At 41.6% G+C, this 27,802-nt stretch overlaps 1 protein-coding gene across 1 annotated transcript; it reads left to right on the top strand.

Moving 5' to 3' along the window:
• Window positions 1-3,491: 3,491 nt before the first annotated feature.
• Window positions 3,492-27,041, top strand: rbm41 (RNA binding motif protein 41). The gene is made up of 7 exons (XM_029758565.1): window positions 3,492-3,589; window positions 8,903-9,019; window positions 10,754-10,955; window positions 11,468-11,672; window positions 21,012-21,544; window positions 23,357-23,504; window positions 26,482-27,041. Exons 1-7 carry the CDS (start codon window positions 3,582-3,584, stop codon window positions 26,622-26,624), a joined length of 1,356 nt encoding a protein of 451 aa, XP_029614425.1. The 5' UTR covers window positions 3,492-3,581; the 3' UTR covers window positions 26,625-27,041.
• Window positions 27,042-27,802: the final 761 nt, after the last annotated feature.

The following is a 27,802-nucleotide window of genomic DNA, read 5'->3' as shown; positions in this document are numbered from 1 at the left end:
ACCTCAGTTGAGCAAAATCTTGAGACTTCCTTAATATTAGATTTTGTGCACCAGCTGTTATTTACAAATAGACACAGACCGCCACCCCTTGTCTTACCGGAGGCAGCTGTTCTATCTTGCCAATGGTCTGAACACTCAGCCAGCTGTATGTTACCCATGTCGTCATTCAGCCACGACTTGGTGAAACATAAGATATTCGAGTTTTTAATGTCCCGTTGGTTGGATAGTCTTGATCGGAGTTCATCCATTTTATTATCTAATGACTGCATGTTGGCTAATAGGACTGATGGTAAAGGCGGATTACTCACTCTGTCACGTTCTGACCAGTAAAGGGGTTATTTGTTATTGTAGTTTGGTCAGGACGTGGCAGGGGGGTATTTGTTTTATGTGGTTCGGGGTGTGTGTTTATGTAGAGGGGTGTTTGGTTAGTGTTTTCCGGGGTTTTTGGGCTATGTTCTATGTTAGTATATTTCTGTGTTCTAGTCTAGTCTTTGTAGTTCTATGTTTAGTTTATTGATTTGGCCTTCAATTGGAGGCAGCTGCTCCACATTGCCTCTGATTGAAGGTCCTATATAGAGGGGTGTGTTTTGTTTGGGGTTTGTGGGAAGTTGTTCTTTGTACTGCTGTGTGAGCATACAAGACTGTTCGGTCGTTTATTAGTCGTGGTCACAATAAAAGTTAAGATGAGCACTCAACCGGCTGCGCCTTGGTCCAATTACTACGACGACCGTTACACACTCGCTGTCGGAGCCTTCCAAGGCTCCACCCTACCTATATCCCTGAAATCTCAGTCTCTTCTTCATGCGAATTACAAGGATTTGGGTCTTGTCGGGTGTCTGAAGTAAATCCTTCGCATCCGACTAGTTGAAGAAACAAATCTTCGTCCAGTACGAGGTGAGTAATCGTCCAAATATCCAGAAGCTCTTTTCAGTCATAAGAGACGGTGCCAGAAGCATTATGTACAAAATAGGTTACAAATAATGAGAGAAAAAAACACAATAGCACAATTGGTTTGGAGCCTGTAAAATGGCAGCCATCTCTTCTGGCGCCTTCTTCAAGTGAGTGTTCTCCAGTCCAATATTTTAGATAGCTAATGTTACTACTGTAGCTAGCAACCGTCCTTAAATTAATGTAACCATTACAACTCTGCAGTCTGATAGTATTAGATTAAAATGCAATTACGTTAAATCAATCTATACAATAGTTTTCTAGCTAGCTAAAGTTAGCTAACAGATTCATTTGCAGCTACAGCTAAACTAACGTTATTGTTAGCTATAGGTGACCGACGGTACGGAAGCTAGCTAGCTATAGCAGATGATAACGTTAGCTATGATATTGTAATGAAACAGCAGGCAGGGAGCAGGTCTCGAACCCTCGACCTTCAAGCCCGAAGTCCGGCGCGCTATCGACTGTGCCGCAAAAGCATGCTCAAGCGGCAGAGTCGATTTCCGCGCTTATAAACCCAGGGTCGTTACACTCCCTCCTTTCAAAGAGCGCGTCCTCGCGCTAGCTTGCGACTCTACGTCTTACAGGAACGCGCTCACCGGCCAAGCACATGCACTGTCGTGGATGCAAGGTCCGATCACTTCTGACACCAATGTAATGAAACACCAAGGAGCAGGTCTCGAACCCTCGACCTTCAAGCCCGAAGTCCGGCGCGCTATCGACTGTGCCGCAAAAGCATGCTCAAGCGGCAGAGTCGATTTCCGCTCTTATAAACCCTGGGTCGTTACACTCCTCCCTCCTTTCAAAGAGTGCGTCCTCGCGCTAGCTTGCGACTCTACGTCTTTAACTTTAATGTTGGTTAGGATTTACAAATGTTAAATTCAGTGACAATTAGATGTAATAATAATTGATAATTACCCAATTTGACAGTTAACGTTAGCTTCTTCAGCTTCAACAAGTAGCTACTGGCAACACAGGCAAACCAACGGTCAAATAGTTCTGAGCCTTGCCAGTGTGCACGCGCTAGATATAATTAAGGTTTTGCGTGCTTGCTATGATCCATGTAACGTTAGTCTCTCACATGAGCTTTGATCATGGCTGTACTGCTCTTTGTCTGAGTCTTCTATTTACCTGTAGATAACAACCATCAATTATTAGATTTTTTTTATTGGAATTAAATGACTGGATGATTTAAAGTGGTTGCTGCATGCATACTATACAGGGTCAGTTTGTAAAGCCTATTTTGTAAAATTGCTTTATTAATCCTAGTCCAGATCGCCCCATTTATTGATTACATTTCCCCTATCAAATCCCCTCATGTAGGCCAATACCCTACCCCTTATATATTACAGAGAACATAATCTTTGATGTCTGAATGTAGCCTACATGATTAGTTAGATTTATTTTTAAAACATTTGGCATCACAGCATCTTTTAGTAATTTTAAGATTTGCATGATCATTTAAAAAAAGTGTATGAGTAAAATGGGCAACTGGTGGATGTCAACTGTGGTCTCTCGCTTGAGAATCCCGTTTGAGAACCCATTGACTTCTCCAAAGTGTTATTAAGCAATGTTACGAGAACCAATGTGGATGGATGGCTCAGTAATTTAATTTCACATTGCCAACTCATATTTTTGGTTTTCTTATCTTCTACACAGTGCAGTAGAGGTGGCCAATTGGTTTATGATTTGCCAAATTGACACCTGTGCTTAAATTCATTTATTTAAGCCTATAGGCTTTATACATATTTTCAGATAACATTATTGCCAGCAACTACCTGAAAATGTTTGACTGTCCATGGGTAGGCAATCCCTAAAATATGTGAAACGCGCCCCCCGCAGGTAAGGAATGAGAAGGCAGCAATTCAAGCATTGAATTTCGATGTCTGAACGATCTACCGCCGACTGTGACCGTGCAGCGCGCATGCGTTTCGACCCACCACACTCACAGCCGCCCTCCCGCCGACGTTCTAAACCGAACACGATTTACAAACGACATACCGCTGCCGGCCGACGTCGGCGAGATGGAGGTGTGCTGTCTCTGGACAGGCGAATATATTGATGAAAGTTACCTTATCCGAAATATATTTGCGCGATTATCTTTTTATTAACAACAAATCAATACAGAAAGTACATGAGGGAACACAAGTGTATATATAGATTATATACAATGGACAATTGAGCTAGGGGGTACAATATCACATTACACACGGACCTTAAGGGACATACATACATTTATAATTCTAACAGATTTTTTTTGTTAGTAGATTATTTAATTGTCTTAAAATACAGTTCAATTTCTTTTTGTAGGGTAAGAAAATGTTTTTTTTTTGTTAATTTACATTTGTGAATATGAAATTGGGCCAAAAGAATAATTAAATGAATTACATAAAAATGTTTCAGCTTATTCCTATCGTTACTTGCGCGGTTATCAAAACGTCAAGCCTGTAGGGTAAGCCTACACGAAACACAGACCTTATATGAAGTGGTTCTAACATCCCCGACAGAAAAAAGAATGGTGAAGAAATAGTTCCGGGTTTTACCGCTAGGGTTTATGGGTATTATGTCTCCTACTGTGGTACTCAATACACCAGTAGGTTGTAGTCTGCCATTAAACCTCAGAAGAACACGGAAATATGCGACGGTAAACAACATTATATGCTACGGTTATATTCATTTCAACAGTTTACTGTATGATATACATGCATGCAATCTTGTAGCCAATAACTATACGTGTCTGTCACCGAATGAATTATGTGAAGCTGGAATGCGATGTACTAAAGTTAGTTAGAGGTGATCATTGTTGGGACGTCAAAGGGTCAGACTGCTGCACAAGCTCTATGGAAGCTCTAGTCTAGAGCGCTGCACGGTTGCGTTCTCATATTCCGTGTGGTCTTTCAAAAGGGTTAGTTTAAATAGCGCATACACCCTAAACGTTTACCCCGATTCTATTGATTTCAACGTGATATCGATTAAAGTGATTCACCAAAAAACAGTTGCTTTACACTTGCCGCGTTGGCGACACACTTGATTCAAAATGTAGCTAGCTAGGCGTCTTTTACAAGTTGTCGTCTAACCAGTGATGTACATATTATTCCCATATTCCGTGTGGTTTTTGAGCTGTGATAGTTTTAGCTGGACGTGCTATTGATTTCAGCGTGATAATCGATATCTGTAATTTACAAAATAGTGTTGCGTTTGTTGTTCTGTTGGTGATCCCCGTTTTAAAAATGCAACATTCCAAAAATCTGCTGACACTCTTCTGCAGGTTGTTCTCTAACTAGTGATGTAAAAAAAAAAATCCATTTTCCATGTGGGTTTTGAGTTGTGGTAGTTTCAACAGAGCTTGCAAAGTAATTTACCTCATCGATATGAGTGAATTGTTGCCTCTTGTCAAAACACCAGGGTTGCTGTGGAGTTTAAGATATATATTTTTTTTAACTACTATAGTCAAACGTTTCAACACCTTCTCATTCGAGGGTTTTTTATTTGTATTTAAACTATTTTCTACATTGTAGAATACTAGTGAAGACATCCGAACTATGAAATAACACATATGGAATCATGTAGAAACCAAAAAGATTCTTCAAAGTAGACACCCTTTGCCTTGATTTCAGCTTTGCACACTCTTGTCATTCTCTCAACTAGCTTCATAAGGTAGTTACCTGGAATGCATTTCAATTAACAGGTGTCCCTTGTTAAAAGTTAATTTGAGCCACTCAGATGTGTTGTGACAAGGCAGGGGTGGTATACAGAAGATAGCCCTATTTGGTAAAAGACCAAGTCCGTATTATGGCAAGAACAGCTCAAATAAGCAAAGAGAAATGAAGGTCAGTCAATACGGAACATTTCAAAAACTTTGAAACTTTCTTCAAGTGCAGTCGCAAAAACCATCAAGCGCTATGATGAAACTGGCTCTCATGAGGACCGCCTCAGGAAAGGAAGACCCAGAGTTTCCTCTGCTGCAGAGGATAAGTTACAGTTACCAGCCTCAGAAATTGCAACCCAAATAAATGCTTCACAGAGTTCAAGTAACACATCTCAACATCAACTGTTCAAAGGAGACTGCGTTAATCAGGCCTTGTCGAATTGCTGCCAAGAAACCACTACTAAAGGACATTGCTTGGGCCAAAAAACACGAGCAATGGACATTAGACCGGTGGAAATCTTTGGTCTGAGTTCAAATTTGAGATTTTTGGTTCCAACCACTGTGTCTTTGTGAGACGCAGAGTAGGTGAACGGATGATCTCCGCATGTTGATGGTTTTGGATGAATTGGACCACAGTGAAGGAAAAGCAGTCAACAAGTGCTCAGCATATGAGGGAACTCCTTCAAGACTGTTGGAAAAGCATTCTAGGTGAAGCTGGTTTAGAGAATGCCAAGAGTGTGCAAAGCTGTCATCAAGGCGAAGGGTGGCTACTTTGAAAAATCTAAAATCTTTTTAAATCAAAAAAAAAAAAAAAGATTATACTTTTGCCTTACTACATGATTCCATATGTGTTATTTCATAGTTTTGATGTCACTATTGTACAATGTACCAAATAGTCAAAATTATGAAAAACCCTTGAATGAGTAGGTGTCCAAACATTTGACTGGTACTGTATATACAAGTAGGGCAAAGTGTGGTGAATTGAGCCACACTTGTTTCTAGGAAACCATACACACAATTAAACATTTTACCAAATATTTAGGAAGAGGTTGTCATTTCATGGAGTCTGGTGAAGGAAACCACATGGAAAAAGTGGTAAGCAAGTTAGGTGAATTTGTCTTATTGTCACGATCGTCGTACAGAGTGGACCAAGGCGCAACGTGATTGGAGTTCCACATCTTTATTTTAGTGAAACTTAAACAAACAACGACCGTGAAGTACCATAGTGCTACATGCACTCTCAAAACAATATCCCACAAATGCAGGTGGGAGAAAGGGCTTCCTAAATATGATCCCCAATTAGAGGCAACTATTACCAGCTGCTTCTAATTGGGAACCATACAAACCAGCAACATAGAAAATGAATGACTAGAACACCCCCCTAGTCACGCTCTGACCTAAACACCATAGAGAACCGAGGGCTCTCTATGGTCAGGGCGTGACACTTATAGGTTTCATGATGCTTATATCTTAAAACGATGTACTTTGGTTAAGATTTTTTTTTTTACATCAGCTGGGGTCTCTATAAGCTACAATATGAGGGCCTAAACCTAGCATGAAAGTGTTTCCTTGTAGCTGTGTGGGCTAATATAGTGTAAATGTTTGCCTTTGGGTAAGTTGAGCCAATGGCCACTATACCCCATACAAATACTGATTACATTTTGTCAGTTTAATGCATAGTGTTTTTGCAATATGTCATGCATATGAACATCATGTCCCCTGCATACAAATGTTAAACAAGCAGGGAACTATCCCCACTTGAGATTCTTGAGACTAGTCAAGGATGTGAGAGAAGGGAAGTCCATTTGAGCTGCAGCAAGGGATAAACTCATTTACTTATGACACTGAAGATGTACGTTGACAAAAAAAAGAACAAGTACCTGTGTGAAAGAGGCTATGATAGAGTAGCAGAGGCAAACAAGGTCTTATCTGATGATATGGACTCTGAGCTTGCTCAACGTTGAGAATATTGCGGATCAGTTTCATGGGCTTTGTGGCCTCAAATGCAGAGAACATCCTTACAAATTGGCACGTCGAAACAACATCCCTGTCCCAGACAACTGGTCAAGAAATGGAAGGATAAGTGATATTGAACAGAGAGATCTATAGCTGAATGTAGGTATACCCAACCCCAATGAATTAATTCAACTTTGACCTACCAGCACAATCACCCACTGATTACAGGACACCATCACCCAATTACCCTAAGGTCGCTCAGCTTACACTGTCCCTAAGCTCAATTTACCCCATACCTGGGTTTAGTTGTGCAAAGAGACCACTTTTCTGGGACAAGCTATGTTTTTTTGTTTACATTTATTCTGATGCACAATATCTGGAAACTCATATAGATATCTATGTTAGAAAGAATACTATATTTCCCTTGATTTCCCGTGGTGATGTTGAATATAAAAAGCTTGACTTAACCCAATCTCCCTGAGTATGATTAGGCCTACTTGTTGAACATGTACGATGCCTTCAGAAACTATAACACATTTTCTTGTCACCACCTGAATTCAAAATTGATTAAAAAAGATGTATTTTTTTCAACCGTCTACAAAAAATTACCCCATAATGACAGTGAAAACATGTTTGGTTTTTACATTTTAGCAAATTTATTGAAAATCAAATGGAGAAATCTAATTGACATAAGTATTCAGTGTTGGACTAGTAACCGAAAGGTTACAAGTTCAAATCCCCGAGCTGACAAGGTACAAATCTGTCGCTCTGCCCCTGAACAGGCAGTTAACCCACTGTTCCTAGGCCGTCATTGAAAATAAGAATTTGTTCTGAACTGACTTGCCTAGTTAAATAAAGGTAAAAATAAAAAACATGTTAGAATCACCTTTGGCAGCAATTACAGCTGTGAGTCTTTCTGGGTAAGTCTGTAAGAGCTTTGCGTACCTGGATTGCACAATATTTGCAAATGAGTCTTAAAAAAATTATTCAAGCTTTGTCAAGTTGTCATTGTTAAACAGACATTTTCAAGCCAATTTAAGTAAAAATTGTAACAAGGCCACTCCGGAGCATTCAATGTCGTCTTGGTAAGCAACTCCAGTGTATATTTGGCCTTGTGTTTTAGGTTATTGTCCTGCTGAAAGGGGAATTTGTTTTCCATTGTCTGTTGGAAAGCAGACTGAGCCAGGTTTTCTAGGATTTTGCCTGTGCTTAGCTCTATTCCCGTTTTTTTATGCCGATGACAAGCAGACCCATAACATGATGCCGCCACCACCATACTTAATATGAAGAGTGGTACTCTGATGTGTTGGATTTGCCCCCAAACATAACACTTTGTATTCAGGACATAAAGTTCATTTCTTTGCCACATTTTTTTGTGGTTTTACTTCAGTGCCATATTTCAAACAGAATGCATGTTTAGAAATGTTTTATTCTGTACAGGCTTCCATCTTTTCACTCTGTCATTAAAATCACCATTGGCCTCATGGTGAAATCTCTGAGCGGTTTCCTTCCTCTCCGGCAACTGAGTTAGGAAGGACGCCTGTATCTTTGTACTGACTGGGTCTATTGATACACCATCCAAAGTGTAATTAATAACTTCACCATGCTCAAAGGGGTATTCAATGTCTGCTTTTTTATGTTTACCAATTGGTGCCCTTTTTTGCTAGGCATTGGAAAACCTCCCAGGTCTTTGTGGTTGAATCTGTTTGAAATTCACTGCTCGACTGAGGGACCTTATAATTATGCGTGGGGTACAAAAATCATTAAACATGCAACTTATTATGTTACTTGTTATGCACATTTCTACACCTGAACTTATTTAGGCTCGCCATAACAAAGGGTTTGAATGCTTATTGACTCAAGACATTTCAGCTTTACATTTCTAAAAACACAACTTCACTTTGACATTATGGGGTATTGTCACTGGCCTACACACACAATCTCAATTTAATCCATTTTAAATTCAGGCTGGTACACAACAAAATGTGGAAAAAGTCAAGGGGTGTGAATACTTTCTGAAGTCACTATGTGTAGATGGTACATTTTATCTTAAGGTTTTCAATATCACAAACTGTTTCTGCATATTGGTTATTGATTTTGGCACGTTAAAATTGTCTTGACATTGGGATATTTATCAAAATGTCTTGTCAACTGGAAGCAGAGACGGCATAATTTTCAACTTAAATTATAGGAATATAAATCAAACTTTCAACATTAATATCCAATGGTATTGTACTTAAACCAAAAACGTGCTGTGGTTTAACGGGTTTGCCCAATAATCGGTTGCTAACGACAGTTGTGCTGTATGTGTATGAGACCAACGTGTATACTTTTTGACCCTGTGTGTTACAGTATGACCCGTCATGCGTGTGAGGACGGCCCAGTCTTGGAGGAACAGGAGACAGAGGGACAGAGACAGCTCCACAGTCTCCTCCTACAGCAGTTAGACACAGACGTCAACATAGACAGGTGAGCCTCTCGACACACACACACAGAATTACAATAGCTTTTACCACACAGTTCAGATACAATAACCTACACTTCTACTAAATTATAATAATAATAATAGATTTGATATATATCTATATCAACTTTTTTTTACACCCCCATTTCTCCTCAATTTTGTGGTATCCAATTGGTAGTTACAGTCCTGTCCCATCGCTACAACTCCCGTACGGACTCGAGAGGCAAAGGATTGAGAGCCGTGCACCCTCCGAAACACAACCCAGCCAAGCTGCATTGCTCCTTGACACAATGCCCGCTTAACCCGGAAGCCAGCCGCACCAATGTGTTGGAGGAAACACCGTACACCTGGCAACCGTGTCAGCATGCACTGCGTCCGGCCCGCCACAGGAGTCGCTAGTGCGCGATGGGACAGGAACATCCCTCCCAACCTAACCCGGACGACGCTGCGCCAATTGTGCGCTGCCCCATGAGTCTCCCGGTCGTGGCCGGCTGCGACAGAGCCTTGACTCGAACCCAGAATCTCTAGTGGCACAGCTGGCACTGCGACGTAGCCTAGATTGGATTTATAGAGTTTTTCTTCCAACTGAAAGCTGAAAGCACTTTACATAGTAAAGGGGAAACTCACCTCATCATACTGTTTCTTTTCTTATACAGCATTACAATAGCAAGTTGCAACAGCCACACTATTTACACATTTTATTACACCCTAGGTCAGGACTGACAGTTCACTTTTCACATAGGATTTATGGTATGTCGCCTGTAAAAGACAATGAGGTAATGTTGCTATGACTACCTTTCAAACAGCCCATTTTTACCACCTTTTTGCCGTTATAAGCCTATTATACCTCCCGTGCACATGCCAGTACCGGTGATAGAGCTGTGAAGATGTGGGTAGGCGTTTATTTGAATAAATCCATTGAATATACACCATCACAAAGATCTGTTATTAATTCGTTGAGGCAGGCCCTTAGAAAACATAAGACTAATACAATGTATTTTCAGAAGAATAGCATATTGAGTTTGTTACTTCTCTGCTCAGCCTATGAAATAAAATCAAGTTTGTTCATTAAACAGACGAGAACCTGTCGTAATCACAGTCAACAAACATATGTTTTATAGAAAGAAGATAACAGAATAAAATATAAATAATATTTTTGCCACAACTTCAGTGTCTCATGGGAACGTGTGGAACCGCTGTCATATAACAAAGTTATATTTTGAAACAGAGCCCAAAGTGACTGTGCTTTCAAAACTGTTGTATCTGTTCTTTCCGATAAAGTAAAGAAATAAAAAATCTGATCTCGATGAATCTCTGCAATGATTTGAAAAAGTCACTTTTTTGATCCATGTTTAATATTTTTTTTCTATACCTTCGCTTTGTTAACGAGCGTCTGGTGTTAAATTGGGAGTATCTTAATCATGATTGCCTGCCGATAGAAAATAATAGCAATCTATCATTTCAAAAGGATGTGAGACTCGTGTTCATATTTCACAACTTCTGCGGGCTTATGGGACTTCCCTATACGCGATTGAGCAAAATAATAGGCCTACACTTAATTTAGGCTACATTACTGCATGTTAACCCTGAAATGATCCAGGCATGAGAACTAAATTATTAAGAATTGCTGCTCCCGAAATTAAATCTTATTATCTACTTAGAGACTGACTCAGACCTCTCATTCAGACCACATTCAGAGGGACGACATGGACGTAGAGATCTCTCATGTGTTGTCTTAGATGTGTTGCCAAGAGGAAGTGTTTTGCCCCTGCCGCGCTGTACAAGCCGTTTGGGGAGCAGGCTGCCGGGGTGAGGAGTCTATCCCAGTTCCAGGCTCTACAGGATGGGGAGAGTGAGCTGGCCAGTCTCAGGGAGCTGGGGCTCACAGACATGGAGGTAGAACTGTGGCTCAACAGAGACCAGCCAGAGAACACTGAGAAGGTGAATGTTATTTAGATATATCATTGATATTATATAACAAGGGATGGTACAGTTATTGGACACCTACATCCTGTTGGGAAAAGTAGGTCATAATATCGAAGAGAAGGTGGTTGTTGCTTTCCAGTGTGCAAAACTGGTTGAAATGATGTCAGTACAACCAGATTGTAATAATGTCAACTGTGAGTGTTTTTTCAGACGCCAAAACCTCCTGGTGGTGTAGCCTGATATAGATATTGATTGTTTGACCTACCATGGGTCTCTGTGGTAACTCAGGCATCCATCCAAACTGTAAGAGATGAGGGATGAACTTACCTCAACTCTAGTTACTTCAATACTTACTGAGGAAAGGATTCTATTATTCAACCTTTATTTATATTGCTTAGTCTCATTGAGAAAATGTCTTGACTTCAAACAACATGGTCAAGCAGGCAGGTATGGTGGGTACGTGGGTGGTGGTTCAGGGCTATGGTGTGTTTTCTACAGGAAGCCATGTTGTGTGTTCTGCCCTACAGGGTCATGGGGTGTGTGTGGCCCCCGGGGCGCGGAAGCAGCGTCTTCTGGTGATCCAGGACAAGATGGATGCCAGGTCAGAGCTCATTTCCCGCCCACAGCGCTTCTCAGCCAGCCTACCTCTGTCCCGCAGAGAGATGGAGATAGAGAAGGCCCTGTTCCAGGGCAATGACCGCCTGGGCTTCCTCACTGCACTGTATCATCAAGGTGGGATGATTCAACTAACACCAAAAATAATAGTGGGCACTTTTAATACAGTGTTTAACATAACTAATGAAAATGCAGAGGGGAGTTATTGTGACTGGGTTGGAACCAAAGTGTTGATTAGTGTTTCCTAGGGGACCTTATAATCTTTGGCTGCTTTTGAATGTTTTCTCTTAGCTACTTCATGTAGCTAACATATTATTGCTTCGCGTCTTCCTCTTTGATTTTGCTGCACAAACAACATGCTGATTTAAGTGTACACCATCACTGGTATTATCTGGCTTTATAGCTAATTATGTTCGAACCACTGCCCGTTTGGAATAAGAAACCATTAATGTATTTACGTGTGAGTGCCTTTGTTCGCCTTTTATCTGTCGGAACCACGCCTTAGGAAGGATGTGGTTTGGCCTTTCAGCTTGTAAGGCTCTGATTGTCCGAAAGGGTCCGGGCCGTCTCTCCTACTGTTGTTCACTCTGGAAGATAACCAGCCATGTTGACGGTTCCCATTGGTGATGATGGTAGGAGAATATGGTGATTTGACACTCGTAGTAGGATGGGGTGGTTTGAAGAGTAGTAGAATGGTCCCCCTTAGATTCGCTTTTCCCGATATCTGACTTAGGACAGCTAATCAGACGTACCAGTGATTGTCTGGGAGGAGAGCTTCTCGCCTACACCTCGTGTTGATTATTCAGGGTTCATGCTCAGACCACTTTACACGCACAGCTGCAACCTGGCAATGTTCTGGTCTAAATGAAGGTGAGGATTTTTTCACTTCGAGTTGAGGTTCAAAGTTCCAACCATTTCAAATGTGTAGCTCCCGCCTCATGTTTCTTGGTCTAATGTTAATCTCTGTTGGCAATCCTTTTATGCTCCGAAGGGGATGGTTCCGTCAGTCTGACACGCTCTCTCACCTCACTCGGGGCACGGCTACTTACTGCGCAACGGTATATGATAGCAAGTTATCTCTTATGACTCCTAAAATCACATTCATATCTTAACAAAAATATTTGTTCATATTATATGCACAACGTATTGGATGGAAACTTGACAGATTAAGGGGGTATACTTTCCAAGTTACAGTATTTCGTCCATACCATTTTTAATGCCCTCACAAAACAAAAACCAATATGAAATTAGTTTTCTATAGCTCTACACTGACCCTTCCCCTCATTCTTATGATAGAAATATTGTTCCAGTATCCACTTTTGACTGTTAGAGATTCGGCGGGAAAAAGTCTGTTAACAAAGACCATTCCTTGGTGGATTTTACTGGAGGGGAAGAAAGAGCCCCCTTCTCCTGTAATTTACAACAAGGTGTGAACTGTCAAACGGCCCAGTTCCCTCCTCCCATCTTCTATGGGTGAGAGAAGGTCTGGTTATTGTCAATCATTTCCCATTGTGATCCTCACAGGACTGTTATGACACTAGCTATTTGCAGATGTAAGAAACACAAACTAATAGTGTAATTATGGAATGCTAGTGGATTTATATTGAGAAACAAAGTGAAAACAGCATCGTTGTCTTCAGTATTGTTGTATGTGCTGTATTGACCATGCAGACTGAACGCAAGTGTCTCGTGGTCGAGGAACGACAAATGCGCTCCTTGAGTGATGGGGCGGGGCTAGGTCTATGTGGAAAGCGCAATAGAGAGATGACTCAAGTAGCGAAGTAAACTATAAAAATACAGCATCTCCCTTGGAAAAAAATGTGCACTCGGCCCTTTGATTGAAACAGCAAACTGTCAATCAACAGTTAATAAATAAATATGCAGCTCCAAAAAATTTGGAGTGATCAAGAATATTACTTGTTTAGTTTGTAAACTCACTTGCAATTGGGCATCAAGCAAAAACGACTAGCTTAGTTTTTAGGCCTACTGGTCTTTTGGTATGTCAACATTTCTTGAAATTGATAATTCACTTTTGAAACTTGCATTTGTAATTAGTTGTTAAGATGAATTATTAGCCTACAGTGGCGAAGACGCACCATCTCCACTTGTGCTCTCCAAACTCCCGCCACTGGAGAGAGCTTTGTTCTCTTGTTGAAATGTTTACTGTTACTTTCACACGTTTAAATGCATATGTGGAAAATCTGTATTCCATCTAATCCCACAATTGTTACCGTTTCATCATTCCATCTCCATATCGTTTGTTGTTTCATGTTTGATACAATACATTTTCATTTACCATTTCTTACCCTCTGAGTGGGAGCAATGTTTATTATGCACATGAACGTTCGCAAGACTGATGAGGTAGAAGTTCTGTTTATTTAATTCAATGTATGGTTTGTTCATATTTCCTGGGTTATGTCAGAGTTCCGTGTGTCTATCATTCTGGTTTTGCGTAAAGGATTGTGCACACCTCCGTGCGCATAGAAATAGGCTACGTGGGCTGCGCACCACGCTTTGGAGTCAGTACGTTGAATAAGAGAAAATGATTGTTCCATAGATGAATGGTGATGAAATATCATTAGGCTAATAATCATTAAGTCTGATTTAAGATGAATGTAACAATGGATGTGGAAATTGCCTTTTACATTGTTGATCCAGTTTATTGGTTGTAATTGCCATTTGGATAATTATAGGGTCCTTGGAGGGGCCAACTGCTTATATGTACCGGTTTGAGCTCCTGTTAGTGTAAATGAGGACTTGGTGGACTGTATATTCTTTAAGTTTTGTTTTACTTTGTGTACGCTCCTGTGTGCTGATAGGGTCACAGATGACAAGACAGAGGATTACGGTGGTTTAACCTCTCTTGGGCAGCGTCCCAACCACGGTTCACACTATTCAACAGCCAGTGAAAAATCAGAGCGCCAAATTCAAAACAACAACATGTCAGAATTCAAAGTTCTCAAACATACGACTATTTTACATCATTGTAAAGATACACTTCTCCTTAATGTAACCACATTGTCCGATTTCAAAAAGGCTTTACGGCGAAAGCATAAAGTTAGATTATGTTAGGACAGGGACAACACAAGAAAAACCACACAGCCATTTTCCAAGCAGGAGAGGTGTCACAAAAAAACAGAAATTCAGCTAAAATATTCACTAACCTTTGACGATCTTCATCAGATGACCCTCCTAGGACTCAATGTTAGACAAAACATGTATGTTTTGTTTCGATAAAGTTCATATTTATGTCCAAAAACAGCATTTTACATTGGCGCGTGATGTTCAGAAAATATTTTGCCTCCAATACTGCCGGTGAATCAGCACAACAATTTACAAAAATACTCATAAACGTTGATGAAATATTAGTGTTATTCAAAGAATTATAGATAAACATCTCCTTTATGCAAACGCTATGAAAGATTTCAAAAAAGCTTCACGAGGATAGCACACTTTGCAATAATCTGAGTACGGCGCTCAGAAACATACACCAGGCAATACAGATACCCTCCATTTTGGAGTCATCTAAAATCATAAATAGCATTATAAATATCCACTTATCTTTGATCTTCATCAGAAGGCACTTCCAGGATTCCCAGGTCCACAATACATTTTGCTTTGTTCGATAAAGTCCATAATTTATGTCCCTATAGCTCCTTGTTGTTAGTGCGTTCAGTAAGCTACTCCAAATGTAGGAAGTGCGCCCAAAATTTGGCAACGAAAAGTTAAAAAAAAAAGTTATATTTACGTTCGTTGAAACATGTCAAACGTATAGCATCAATCTTTAGGTCCTTTTTAACGTAAAACTTCAATAATATTCCAACCGGACGATTCCAATGACTTGAAAAATGTTTTGGAACACAGCTGCCTCATCATGTGAACGCGCGCCACAAAACTCACGTCATTTTCTGAGTCACCAACTTCCCGGTCTTCTTGTTCGCTCTCTGTTCACTGCAAAAGCCTGAAACTAGGTTGTAAAGACTGTTGATATCTAGTGGAAGCCTTAAGAAGTGCAAAATGAACCCTAGGTCACGGTGCGTTAGATAGGCAATGACTTGAAAAGACTACAAGAACCAGATTTCCTGGTTGGCTTTTTCTCAGGTTTTTGCCTGCCATATGAGTTCTGTTATACTCAGACGTCATTCAAACATTTTTAGAAACTGTTTGAGAGTGTTTTCTATCCAAATCTACTAATAATATGCATATTCTAGTTCCTGGGCCCGAGTAGTAGGCCGTTTTCATTTGGGTATGTTTTTCATCCGGCTGTGAAAATACTGCCCCCTACCCAAGAGAGGTTAATGCTGAATATTCATACATTGTGCTGTGCCTGTACTATGTAGTACATGGGCTAGTGCACTTTAACCTCTACGGGCTAGGGGCAGCATTGAGAATTTTGGAAAAAATATGTGCCCATTTTTAACTGCCTCCTACACCAACTCAGAAGCTAGAATATGCTTATTATTGTTCAGGTTTGGATAGAAAACACCCTAAAGTTTCTAAAACTGTTTGAATGGTGTCTGTGAGTATAACAGAACTCCTATGGCAGGCAAAAACCTGAGAAGGTTTCATGCAGGAAGTACCCTGTCTGACAAGGTGTTGTTGTTCTTTGAAGAGTCAGGATCTTAGCTGTAACGTGACAATTCCTAGGGCTCCAATAGGCTCTCAGAACCCGGGAAAAACCTGAACGATGACGAGGCAGCCTCAGGCTGAAACACGTTATCTCCTTTTCCAAGTGTCGCATCAGAGGACCATTGAATTAGGCGTGTGAGCGATTCGCCCCCGTGGAGTATTTTCATTCGGCTGTTTAGCTAATTGCAGATTCCCGGCCGGAATATTATCGCTTTTCTACGAGAGAAATTGGTTTTAAACAGCGGTTGACATGCTTCGAAGTACGGTAATGGAATATTTAGAATTTTTTTGTCACGTTCTGCGCCAAGCGCGCGACCGTGATTTAGCATTCTGATAGTGTCTAGAAACGCACGAACAAAACGCCGCTGTTTGGATATAACGATGGATTATTTGGGACCAAACCTACATTTGTTATTGAAGTAGAAGTCCTGGGAGTGCATTCTGACGAAGAACAGGAAAGGTAAGACCATTTTTATTATAGGAAACATGATTTTGGTGAAGGCTGAACTGGTTGGGTGTCTAAATAGCTAGCCCGTGATGGCTGGGCTATGTACTTAGAATATTGCAAAATGTGCTTCATCCGAAAAGCTATTTTAAAATCGGACATATCGAGTGCATAGAGGAGTAATGTATCTATAATTCTTAAAATAATTATGCTTTTTGTGAACGTTTATCGTGAGTAATTTAGCAAATTGTTAGTAAATTCCCCGGAAGTTTGCGGGGGGTATGCTTTTTCTGAACGTCACATGCTAATGTAAAAAGCTGGTTTTTGATATAAATATGAACTTGATTGAACAGACATGCATCTATTGTATAACATAATGTCCTAGATGTGTCATCTGAAGAAGATCATAAAAGGTTAGTGCTGCATTTAGCTGTGGTTTGGGTTTTTGTGACATTATATGCTAGCTTGAAAAATGGGTGTCTGATTATTTCTGGCTGGGCACTCTCCTGACATAATCTAATGTTTTGCTTTCGTTGTAAAGCGTTTTTGAAATCGGACAGTGTGGTTAGATTAACGAGAGTCTTGTCTTTAAATAGCTGTAAAATAGTCATATGTTTGAGAAATTGAAGTAATAGTGTTTCAAAAATCGCGCCACTGGATTCAACTGGCTGTTACGTAGGTGGGACGAATTCGTCCCGCCGGTCCCATAGAGGTTAAGGCTTTGACAGCTTGTAAATAGCCGAGAGAAAGTGTGTGTGTGTGTGTGTGTGTGGTCTGCAAGTAAAGAGGTAAATAAATATACGATAGTGAATGACAGATATACATAATACAATCTGTAATTCACCATAAACAATATTCATGTAATAATAACATGGCTTAATTCTATACAAGACAATACAGCATCATACAACGTGACTCCACTAGAGATCAAAGGGGTGCCATGTACTACAAAACACAGTGCAGACATCTTCAGTACAGGGCTACAACGACACAGTGAAGTACAATGATATAGCATACATCTATATATATACTGAACAAAAATATAAATGCAACATGTAAAGTATTGGTCCCATATTTCATGAGCTGAGATCCCAGAAATGTTCCATGTGTACACAAATTTGCTTACATCCAATCAATCAAATGTATTTATAAAGCCCTTTTTTAGTTCAGCCGATGTCAAAGTGCTGTACAGAAACCAAGCCTAAAACCCAAAACGGCAATCAATGCAGGTGTAGAAGCATGGTGGCTAGGAAAAACTCCCTAGAAAGGCCAGAACCTAGGAAGAAACCGAGAGAGGAAGCAGGCTATGAGGGGTGGCCAGTCCTCTTCTGGCTGTGCCGGGTGGAGCTTATAACAATACATGGCCAAGATGTTCAAACGTTCATAGATGACCAGCAGGGTCAAATAATAATAATAATAATAATAATAATCGCAGTGGTTATAGATGGTGCAACAGGTCAGCACCTCAAGAGTAAATGTCAGTTGGCTTTTCATAGCCGATCATTCAGAGTTAGAGACAGCAGGTGCTGTAGAGAGAGCGAGTTGAAAACAGCAGGTCCGGGACAAGGTAGCACGTCCAGTGAACAGGTCAGGGCTCCATTACCGCAGGCAGAACAGTTGAAACTGGAGCAGCAGCAGGTGGACTGGGGACAACCGGTGGACTGGGGACAGCAGGGAGTCATCAGGCCAGGTAGTCCTGAGCAGGTCCTCAGAGAGAAAAAGAGTTTTAGAGGGAGCATACTTAATTTCATACAGGACACGGGATAAGACAGGCGAAGTACTACAGATATAAGACTGATCCTAGCCCCCCGACACAAACTATTGCAACATAAATACTGGAGGCTGAGACAGGAGGGGTCGGGAGACACTGTGGCCTCGTCCGACAATACCCCCGGACAGGGCCAACCAGGCAGGATATAACCCCACCCACTTTGCCAAAGCACAGCCCCACACCACTAGAGGGATATTTTCAAACCACAAACTTACTACCTTGAGACAAGGCTGAGTATAGCCCACAAAGCTCTCCCCCACGGCACGAATCTGAGGGGTCGCCAACCCCGACAGGAAGATCATGTCAGTGATTCAACCCACTCAAGTGACGCACCCATCCTAGGGACGGCATGGAAGAGAACCAGTAAGCCAGTGACTCAGCCCCTGTAATAGGGTTAGAGGCAGAAAATCCCATTGGAGAGAGGGGAACCGGCCAGGCGGAGACAGCAAGGGCGGTTCGTTGCTCCAGTGCCTTTCCGTTCACCTTCACACCCCTGCGCCAGACTACACTCAATCATAGGACCTACTGAAGAGATGCGTCTTCAATAAAGACTTAAAGGTCAAGACCGAGACTGCGTCTCTCACATGGATAGGCAGACCATTCCATAAAAATTGAGCTCTATAGGAGAAAGCCGTACCTCCAGCTGTTTGCTTAGAAATTCTAGGGACAATAAGGAGGCCTGCGTCTTGTGACCGTAGTGTACGTGTAGGTATATACGGCGGGACCAAATCGGAAAGATAGGTAGGAGCAAGCCCATGTAATGCTTTGTAGGTTAAAACTTGTTAGGGCTAGGGGGCAGTATTGACACGGCCGGATAAAAAACGTACCCGATTTAATCTGGTTACTACTCCTGCCCAGTAACTAGAATATGCATATAATTATTGGCTTTGGATAGAAAACACCCTAAAGTTTCTAAAACTGTTTGAATGGTGTCTGTGAGTATAACAGAACTCATTTGGCAGGCAAAAACCTGAGAAGGTTTCATGCAGGAAGTGGCCTGTCTGACAAGGTGTTGTTCTTGCTTCTGTTTATTGAAGAGTCAGGATCTTAGCTGTAACGTGACACTTCCAACGGCTCCAATAGGCTCTCAGAGCCCGGGAAAAACCTGAACGATGACGAGGCAGCCTCTGGCTGAAACACATTATCGCCTTTTCCAAGTGGCCCATCAGAGGACAAAGGGCTTAGGCACGTGCCTGATTCGACCCTGTGCAGTATTTTCCTTCGGCTGTTTACCTAATTGCAGATTCTCGGTCGGAATATTATCGCTTTTTTTTTACGAGAAAAATGGCATAAAAATTGATTTTAAACAGCAGTTGACATGCTTCGAAGTACGGTAATGAAATATTTAGAAATCTTTTGTCACGAAATGCGCCGTGCGCACGACCGTTATTTACCATTGGGATAGTGTCTAGAACGCACGAACAAAACGTCGCTGTTGGAACATAACTATGGATTATTTTGGACCAAACCTACATTTGTTATTGAAGTAGAAGTCCTGGGAGTGCATTCTGACGAAGAACAGGAAAGGTAATCAAACTTTTTGACTATTTTACACCATTTTAAAGACAAGACTCTCCTTTATCTAACCACACTGTCCGATTTCAAAAAGGCTTTACAACGAAAGCAAAACATTAGATTATGTCAGCAGAGTACCCAGCCAGAAATAATCAGACACCCATTTTTCAAGCTAACATATAATGTCACACAAATCCAAACCACAGCTAAATGCAGCACTAACCTTTGATGATCTTCATCAGATGACACCCCAAGGACATTATGTTATACAATACATGCATGTTTTGTTCAATCAAGTTCATATTTATATCAAAAACCAGCTTTTTACATTAGCATGTGACGTTCAGAACTAGCATACCCCCCGCAAACTTCCGATCAATTTACTAAATTACTCACGATAAACGTTCACAAAAAACAGAACAATTATTTTAAGAATTATAGATACAGAACTCCTATATGCACTCGCTATGTCCGATTTTAAAATAGCTTTTCGGTGAAAGCACATTTTGCAATATTCTCAGTAGATAGCCCAGCCATCACGGCTAGCTATTTAGACACCCACCAAGTTTAGCACTCACCAAAGTCAGATTTACTATAAGAAAAATGTTATTACCTTTGCTGTTCTTCGTCAGAATGCACTCCCAGGACTTCTACTTCAATAACAAATGTTGGTTTGGTCCCAAATAATCCATAGTTGTATCCAAACAGCGGCGTTTTGCTTGTGCGTTCAAGACACTATCCGAATGGTAAAGAAGGGTGACGAGCACGACGCATTTCGTGACAAAAAAATTCTAAATATTCTATTACCGTACTTCGAAGCATGTATTGAAAATATAAAATGAAAGAAAGGAATTCAGCTGTCCATCTTCCTGTTTGTCATTGGCAATTTTGAAGTCAGACAGCAAGCAATTACCCTGTAACTACCAAGTAAGTAAGTAAGTAAGGCGGCAGGTAGCCTAGCACTTGATGAGCCCTAATTGCCTCTTTGGATAAGAGTGTCTGCTAAATGGTCAATATGTTGTTTTTTTTAAAGTTGGCTACAAGCTGTCATGGACTACTAACACTTATGTGCTCACAATTTTGGTCTTTCCCTTAGAGGAAGATACACAAGCTGACCAGCAGGGGGCATCTTCCTCAAACCCCCTGGACTCCCTGTACAGAGATGTCCTAAGTGATAGGCGAAAACACACGTCTGTATCAGAGGACTCTGAGCTGAAAACCACAGGACACTCATCTCTACCTCAGCCTGAACCACAAGCTGACTTTGAGCAATCGCAGAGCTCATGGAAAAGCACTGACCAATCACAAGTCCAGCTTGAACTTAAATCTGATCCATTGAGAAGTGGGATAAAGGACTCTGACCAATCAGCTACATTGGACACTTCTAGCCAATCACAAGATCAGGACAGACCTGTACACAAGCAATTGTCAGCTCCAAAGAAGATAAATGTGAGCCAGCCAATTGGTAGTCTGTGTGGTGCGGCAAAGGCGGGGCCTGGGGGTCCAGTGCTGGTGCGGGGCGAGGTAGAGGAGGTTACAGAGGAAGAGATTCAGCAGAACCGCGAAACAGAGGAAGGGATCCGGAGCATACCACGGTTCCACAACTACCAGCCAGGGAAACCATCAAAGGTAGAACCTTCCTCAACGTAACATCAAACTAATTGTGTTTTAGTAACCGTGTTTCCCTGAGAGATAAGAGTATCACTCACTTGTTGTAATGACATTAACCAGACTCAGTTACATGTCTGAGGTGTGTGTGCTGCTCAAAAAATAAAGGGAACACTAAAATAACACATCCTAGATCTGAATGAATGAAATAATCTTTACACAAAAATAATCAATGGAAATCCAATTTATCAACCCATGGAGGTCTGGATTTGGAGTCACACTCAAAATTAAAGTGGAAAACCACACTACAGGCTGATCCAACTTTGATGTAATGTCCTTAAAACAAGTCAAAATGAGGCTCAGTAGTGTGTGTGGCCTCCACGTGCCTGTATGACCTCCCTACAACGCCTGGGCATGCTCCTGATGAGGTGGCGGATGGTCTCCTGAGGGATCTCCTCACAGACCTGGAATAAAGCATCCGCCAACTCCTGGACAGTCTGTGGTGCAACGTGGCGTTGGTGGATGGAGCGAGACATGATGTCCCAGATGTGCTCAATTGGATTTAGGTCTGGGGAACGGGCGCGCCAGTCCATAGCATCAATGCCTTCCTCTTGCAGGAACTGCTGACACACTCCAGCCACATGAGGTCTACATTGTCTTGCATTAGGAGGAACCCAGGGCCAACTGCACCAGCATATGGTCTCACAAGGGGTCTGAGGATCTCATCTCGGTACCTAATGGCAGTCGGGCTACCTCTGGCGAGCACATGGAGGGCTGTGCGGCCCCCCCAAAGAAATGCCACCCCACACCATGACTGACCCACCGCCAAACCGGTCATGCTGGAGGATGTTGCAGGCAGCAGAACGTTCTCCACGGCATCTCCAGACTCTGTCACATGTGCTCAGTGTGAACCTGCTTTCATCTGTGAAGAGCACAGGGCGCCAGTGGCGAATTTGCCAATCTTGGTGTTCTCTGGCAAATGCCAAACGTCCTGCACGGTGTTGGGCTGTAAGCACAACCCCCACCTGTGGACGTCGGGCCCTCATACCACCCTCATGGAGTCTGTTTCTGACCGTTTGAGCAGACACATGCACATTTGTGGCCTGCTGGAGGTCGTTTTGCAGGGCTCTGGCAGTGCTCCTCCTGCTCCTCCTTGCACAAAGGCGGAGGTAGCGGTCCTGCTGCTGAGTTGTTGCCCTCCTACGGGCTCCTCCACGTCTCCTGATGTACTGGCCTGTCTCCTGGTAGCGCCTCCATGCTCTGGACAGTACGCTGACAGACACAGCAAACCTTCTTGCCACAGCTCGCATTGATGTGCCATCCTGGATGAGCTGCACTACCTGAGCCACTTGTGTGGGTTGTAGACTCCGTCTCATGCTACCACTAGAGTGAAAGCACCGCCAGCATTCAAAAGTGACCAAAACATCAGCCAGGAAGCATAGGAACTGAGAAGTGGTCTGTGGTCACCACCTGCAGAACCACTCCTTTATTGGGGGTGTCTTGCTAATTGCCTATAATTTCCACCTGTTGTCTATTCCATTTGCACAACAGCATGTGAAATGTATTGTCAATCAGTGTTGCTTCCTAAGTGGACTGTTTGATTTCACAGAAATGTGATTGACTTGGAGTCACATTGTGTTCCCTTTATTTTTTGGAGCTGTGTGTGTATGTATGTATGTATGTATGTATGTGTATATATATATATATATATATATATATGCGCTACTCATATTACAGAATGAGAAAAAAAACTTAACTGTCTGAGTTCAGTCTCATGGCTTTGAGATCTGCCACACCACCTTGCTGTTGTCTGGTCCCTGTGGTTGTCCGTAGGTGTTGTGTGTGAAGAACCTGAGTGCCCGTGCCTCTGTGGCCCAGCTGGTGGCGCTATTCTCCAGGTTTGATTGTGACATCACCCAGCCTGTAGTCTACCGACTACTCACTGGCAGACTGAAGGGACACGCCTTCATCACACTTTCAGGTACCACTGACGTGCACACACACAAACTTTATCAGATGACTGAGTTTACTCTCACACACAAGTTCTCCCTGTAGGCTCAGATTACACACATGCATACACTCCTCTGTATTTAAGGTGACTGACTAACTGAGCTCATACACACACGCACGCACTCCCTCGATCTCTAAGCAACACACCAATTCAAATGTGCTTGCTATGTGTATTTATTGCACATAACACGTGCTGTAATAATTGTGTAATGTAATATAGTACGGTGCATTTGAAAAGTATTCAGACCCCTTGACTTTTTCCACGTTGTATTACGTTATAGCCTTATTCAAAAATGTATTAAATCTTTTTGTTTCATGAATCTACACACAATGCCCCATAATGACAAAGCGAATACAGGTTTTTTAAAACAGAAATACTTTATTTACATAAGTAAATTCCATGTGGCTCAGTTGGTAGAGCATGGTGTTTGCAACGCCAGCATGGTGTGTGTGCAACGCCAGGGCTGTGGGTTCGATTCCCACGGGGGGCCAGTACAAAAACAAATATTTTTAAAAAATGCATGAAATATATGTATTCACTACTGTAAGTTGCTCTGGATAAGAGCGTCTGCTAAATGACTAAAATGTAAATGTATTCAGAACCTCTGCTATGAGATTCAAAATTGAGCGCTGGTGCATCCTGTTTCCATTGATCATCCTTGATGTTTCTACAACTTGATTGGAGTCCACCTGTGGTAAATTCAATTGATTGGACATGATTTGGAAAGGCACACTGTCTATATAAGGTCCCACAGTTGACAGTGCATGTCAGAGCAAAAACCAAGCTGTGAGGTCGGAGGAATTGTCCATAGCGCTCCGAGACAGGATTGTGTCGAGGCACAGATCTGGGGAAGGGTACCAAAAAATGTATGCAGCATTGAAGGTCCCCAAGAACACAGTGGCCTCCAGCATTCTTAAATGGAGGAAGTTTGGAGCCACCAAGACTCTTCCTAGAGCTGGCCACCTGGCAAAACTGAGCAATCGGGGGAGAAGGGCCTCGGTCAGGGTGGTGACCAAGAACCCGATGGTCACTCGGACAGACAGAGCTCCAGAGTTCCTCTGTGGAGACAGGAGAACTTTCCAGAGGACAACCATCTCTGCAGCACTCCACCAATCAGGCCTTTATGGTAGTCTCTGAATGTCCTTGAGTGGCCCAGCCAGAACCCGGACTTCAACCCAAACAAACAGCTGTGGAGAGACCTGAAAATAGCTGCGCAGAGATGCTACCTATCCAACATGACAGATCTTGAGAGGATCTGGGGGAAAAAGAGATTTGATCAATTTTAGAATAGGGCTGTAATGTAACAAAATGTGGGGGAAGGAGTCGGAAAGTATTCAGAATTCACCATATACATTATATACAGTACCAGTCAAGTTTCAGAAAACCTACTCATTCCAGGGTTTTTCTTTATTTTTACTATTTTCTACATTGTAGAATAATAGTGCAGACATCAAAACTAATGAAATGGCACTTATGGAATAATTTAGTAGCCAAAAAATTGTTAAACAAATCAAAATATAATTTATATTTCATATTCTTCAAATTAGACACCCTTTGCCTTGACAGCTTTGCACACTCTTGGCATTCTCTCAGCCAGCTTCATGAGGTAGTCACCTGGAATGCATTTCAATTAACAGGTTTGCCTTGTTAAGTTAATTTGTGGGATTTCTTTCCTTCTTAATGCGTTTGAGCTTGTCACAGTTATGTTGTGACAAGGTAGAAGTGGTATACAGAAGATAGTCCTATTTGGTAAAATACGAAGTCCATATTATGGCAAGAACGGCTCAAATAAGCAAAGATAAACGACAGTCCATCATTACTTTAAGACATGAAGGTCAATCTGGAAAATTTCAAGAACTTTGAAAGTTTCTTCAAGTGCAGTCGCAAAAACCATCAAGCGCTATGATGAAACTGGCTCTCATGAGGACCGCGAAAGAAAGGCCCAGAGTTACCTCCTAATGCAGAGGATAAGTTCATTAGAGTTAACTGTATCTCAGATTGCAGCCCAAATAAATGCTTCAGAGTTCAAGTAACAGACACATCTCAACATCAACTGTTAAGAGGAGACTGCGTTAATCAGGCCTTCATGGTCGAATTGCTGCAAAGAAACCACTACTAAAGGACAAGACGAAGAAGTCATCATCAGTCTAAATTTGAGAGTTTTGGTTCCAACTGCCGTGTCTTTGTGAGACGCAGAGTAGGTGAACGGATGATCTCCGCATGTGTGGTTCCCACCGTGAAGCATGGAGGAGGAAGTGTGGGGGTGCTTTGCTGGTGACACTGTCAGGGATTTATTTAGAATTCGTTGCACACTTAACCAGCATGGCTACCACTGCATTCTGCAGCAATACACCATCCCATCTGGTTTGTGCTTAGTGGGACTATCATTTGTTTTATCCACAGGACAATAACCCAACACACCCCCAGGCTGTGTAAGGGCTATTTGACCAAGAAGGAGAGTGATGCAGTGCTGCATCAGATGACCGGGCCTCCACAATCACCCGACCTCAACCTAATTGAGATGGTTTGGGATGAGTTGGACCGCAGAGTGAAGGAAAAGCAGCAAAAAAGTGCTCAGCATGTGTGGGAATTCCTTCAAGACTGTTGGAAAAGCATTCCAGGTGAAGCTGGTTGAGAGAATGTCAAGAGTGTGCAAAGCTGTCATCAAGGCGAAGGGTGGCTAATTTGAAGAATCTCAAATATATTTTGATTTGTTTAACACCTTTTTGTTTACCACGTGTTATTACATAGTTTTGACATCTTCACTATTATTCTACAATGTAGAAAATAGTAAAAAATAAAGAGAAACTCTTGAATGAGTAGCTGTGTCCAAACTTTTGACTGGTACTGTATATTATATCGTCCAAAAATAACATCCTATGTAACTGTATTGATTTATTTCTCATTTTCCCCATCACTAATATTGTAGTGTTATACCATTTTCTAGACACCAAAACGTCCCAGAGAGCCTTGGAGATGGTGAATGGGTACCGGTTGCTAGGGAAACCTTTGGTGATCGAGTTTGGCCTAGAGCGGAGGGATGAGAAGAAACCAAAAACGGAACAGGACGAGGAGAAAATAAGAATGTAGTGTACCATCTCTACCTAACCCCAGTACTACAAACACTAAATACTACAACAGGACTTCAACACACAAATAAGAGACAGAAACAGACCGACCACATACATATGTGCTCAAAGGAGGAGAGTAACTCTTCAATGACTGAGGTTTGACATTTCTGGTCCTTGTAACGTTTGTTGTGTGAAGGTCGATAAACGTGGATTAATTAGTATTTTTGTCCTGGATGTTAGTGTTTTTTTATGTATGATCATAGGCTGTGTTTGGAATGTGAAGTATTAAAAATCTGTTCTCTGTTTCATTTCATTCTAATGGGCATTCCTCCGGGGGTCCAGTGGTGAAAAATGGTCATAGTTGAGGAAAAGTTTAATGTACGTTAATAAAAAATGACTCGTGAAAGTTACCAAGTAAAATACTACTTGACTATAAGTAAGCAAACCAAAGAAATCTATTTTTTTTATAGGCAGGTGCACTCTCCAACACCATTTACAAACGCAGTATTTGTGTTTAATGAGTCCTCCAGATCAGCGGCAGTAGGGATGACAACACGTTATATTGATACAGTTGAAGTCGGAGGTTTACATACACCTTAGCCAAATACATTTAAACTCAGTTTTTCACAATTCCTGACATTTAATCGTAGTAAAAATTCCCTGTTTTAGGTCAGTTAGGATCACCTTTTATTTTAAGAATGTGAAATGTCAGAATAATAGTAGAGAGAATGATTTATTTCAGCTTTTATTTCTTTCATCACATTCCCAGTGGGTCAGAAGTTTACATACACTCAATTAGTATTTGGTAGCATTGCTTTTACATTTTTAACTTGGGTCAAATGTTTCGGATATCCTCCCACAATAAGTTGGGTGAATTTTGGCCCATTCCTCCTGACAGAGTTGGTGTAACTGAGTCAGGTTTGTAGGCCTCCTTGCTCGCACACGCTTTTTCAGTTCTGCCCACAAATTTTCTATAGGATCGAGGTCAGGGCTTTGTGATGACCACTCCAATATCTTGACTTTGTTGTCCTAAGCCATTAAAACTTGTTTTTCAACCACTCCACACATTTCTTGTTAACAAACTATAGTTTTGGCAAGTCGGTTAGGACATCTACTTTGTGCATGACACAAGTAATTTTTTCCAACAATTGTTTACAAACAGATTATTTCACTTATAACTCACTGTATCACATTTCC

The sequence above is a fragment of the Salmo trutta genome, chromosome 7 (genome assembly GCF_901001165.1).
Source record: "Salmo trutta chromosome 7, fSalTru1.1, whole genome shotgun sequence".
Classification (NCBI taxonomy): Eukaryota; Metazoa; Chordata; class Actinopteri; order Salmoniformes; family Salmonidae; genus Salmo; species Salmo trutta.
This window is presented reverse-complemented; position numbering and strand designations above follow the sequence as displayed.

Coding starts and splice junctions, on each gene's coding strand:
- rbm41 (XM_029758565.1), top strand. Junction 9,020..10,753: donor ACAGACGTCAACATAGACAG/GTGAGCCTCTCG, acceptor GTGTTGTCTTAG/ATGTGTTGCCAAGAGGAAGT. Junction 21,545..23,356: donor AGCCAGGGAAACCATCAAAG/GTAGAACCTTCC, acceptor GGTTGTCCGTAG/GTGTTGTGTGTGAAGAACCT.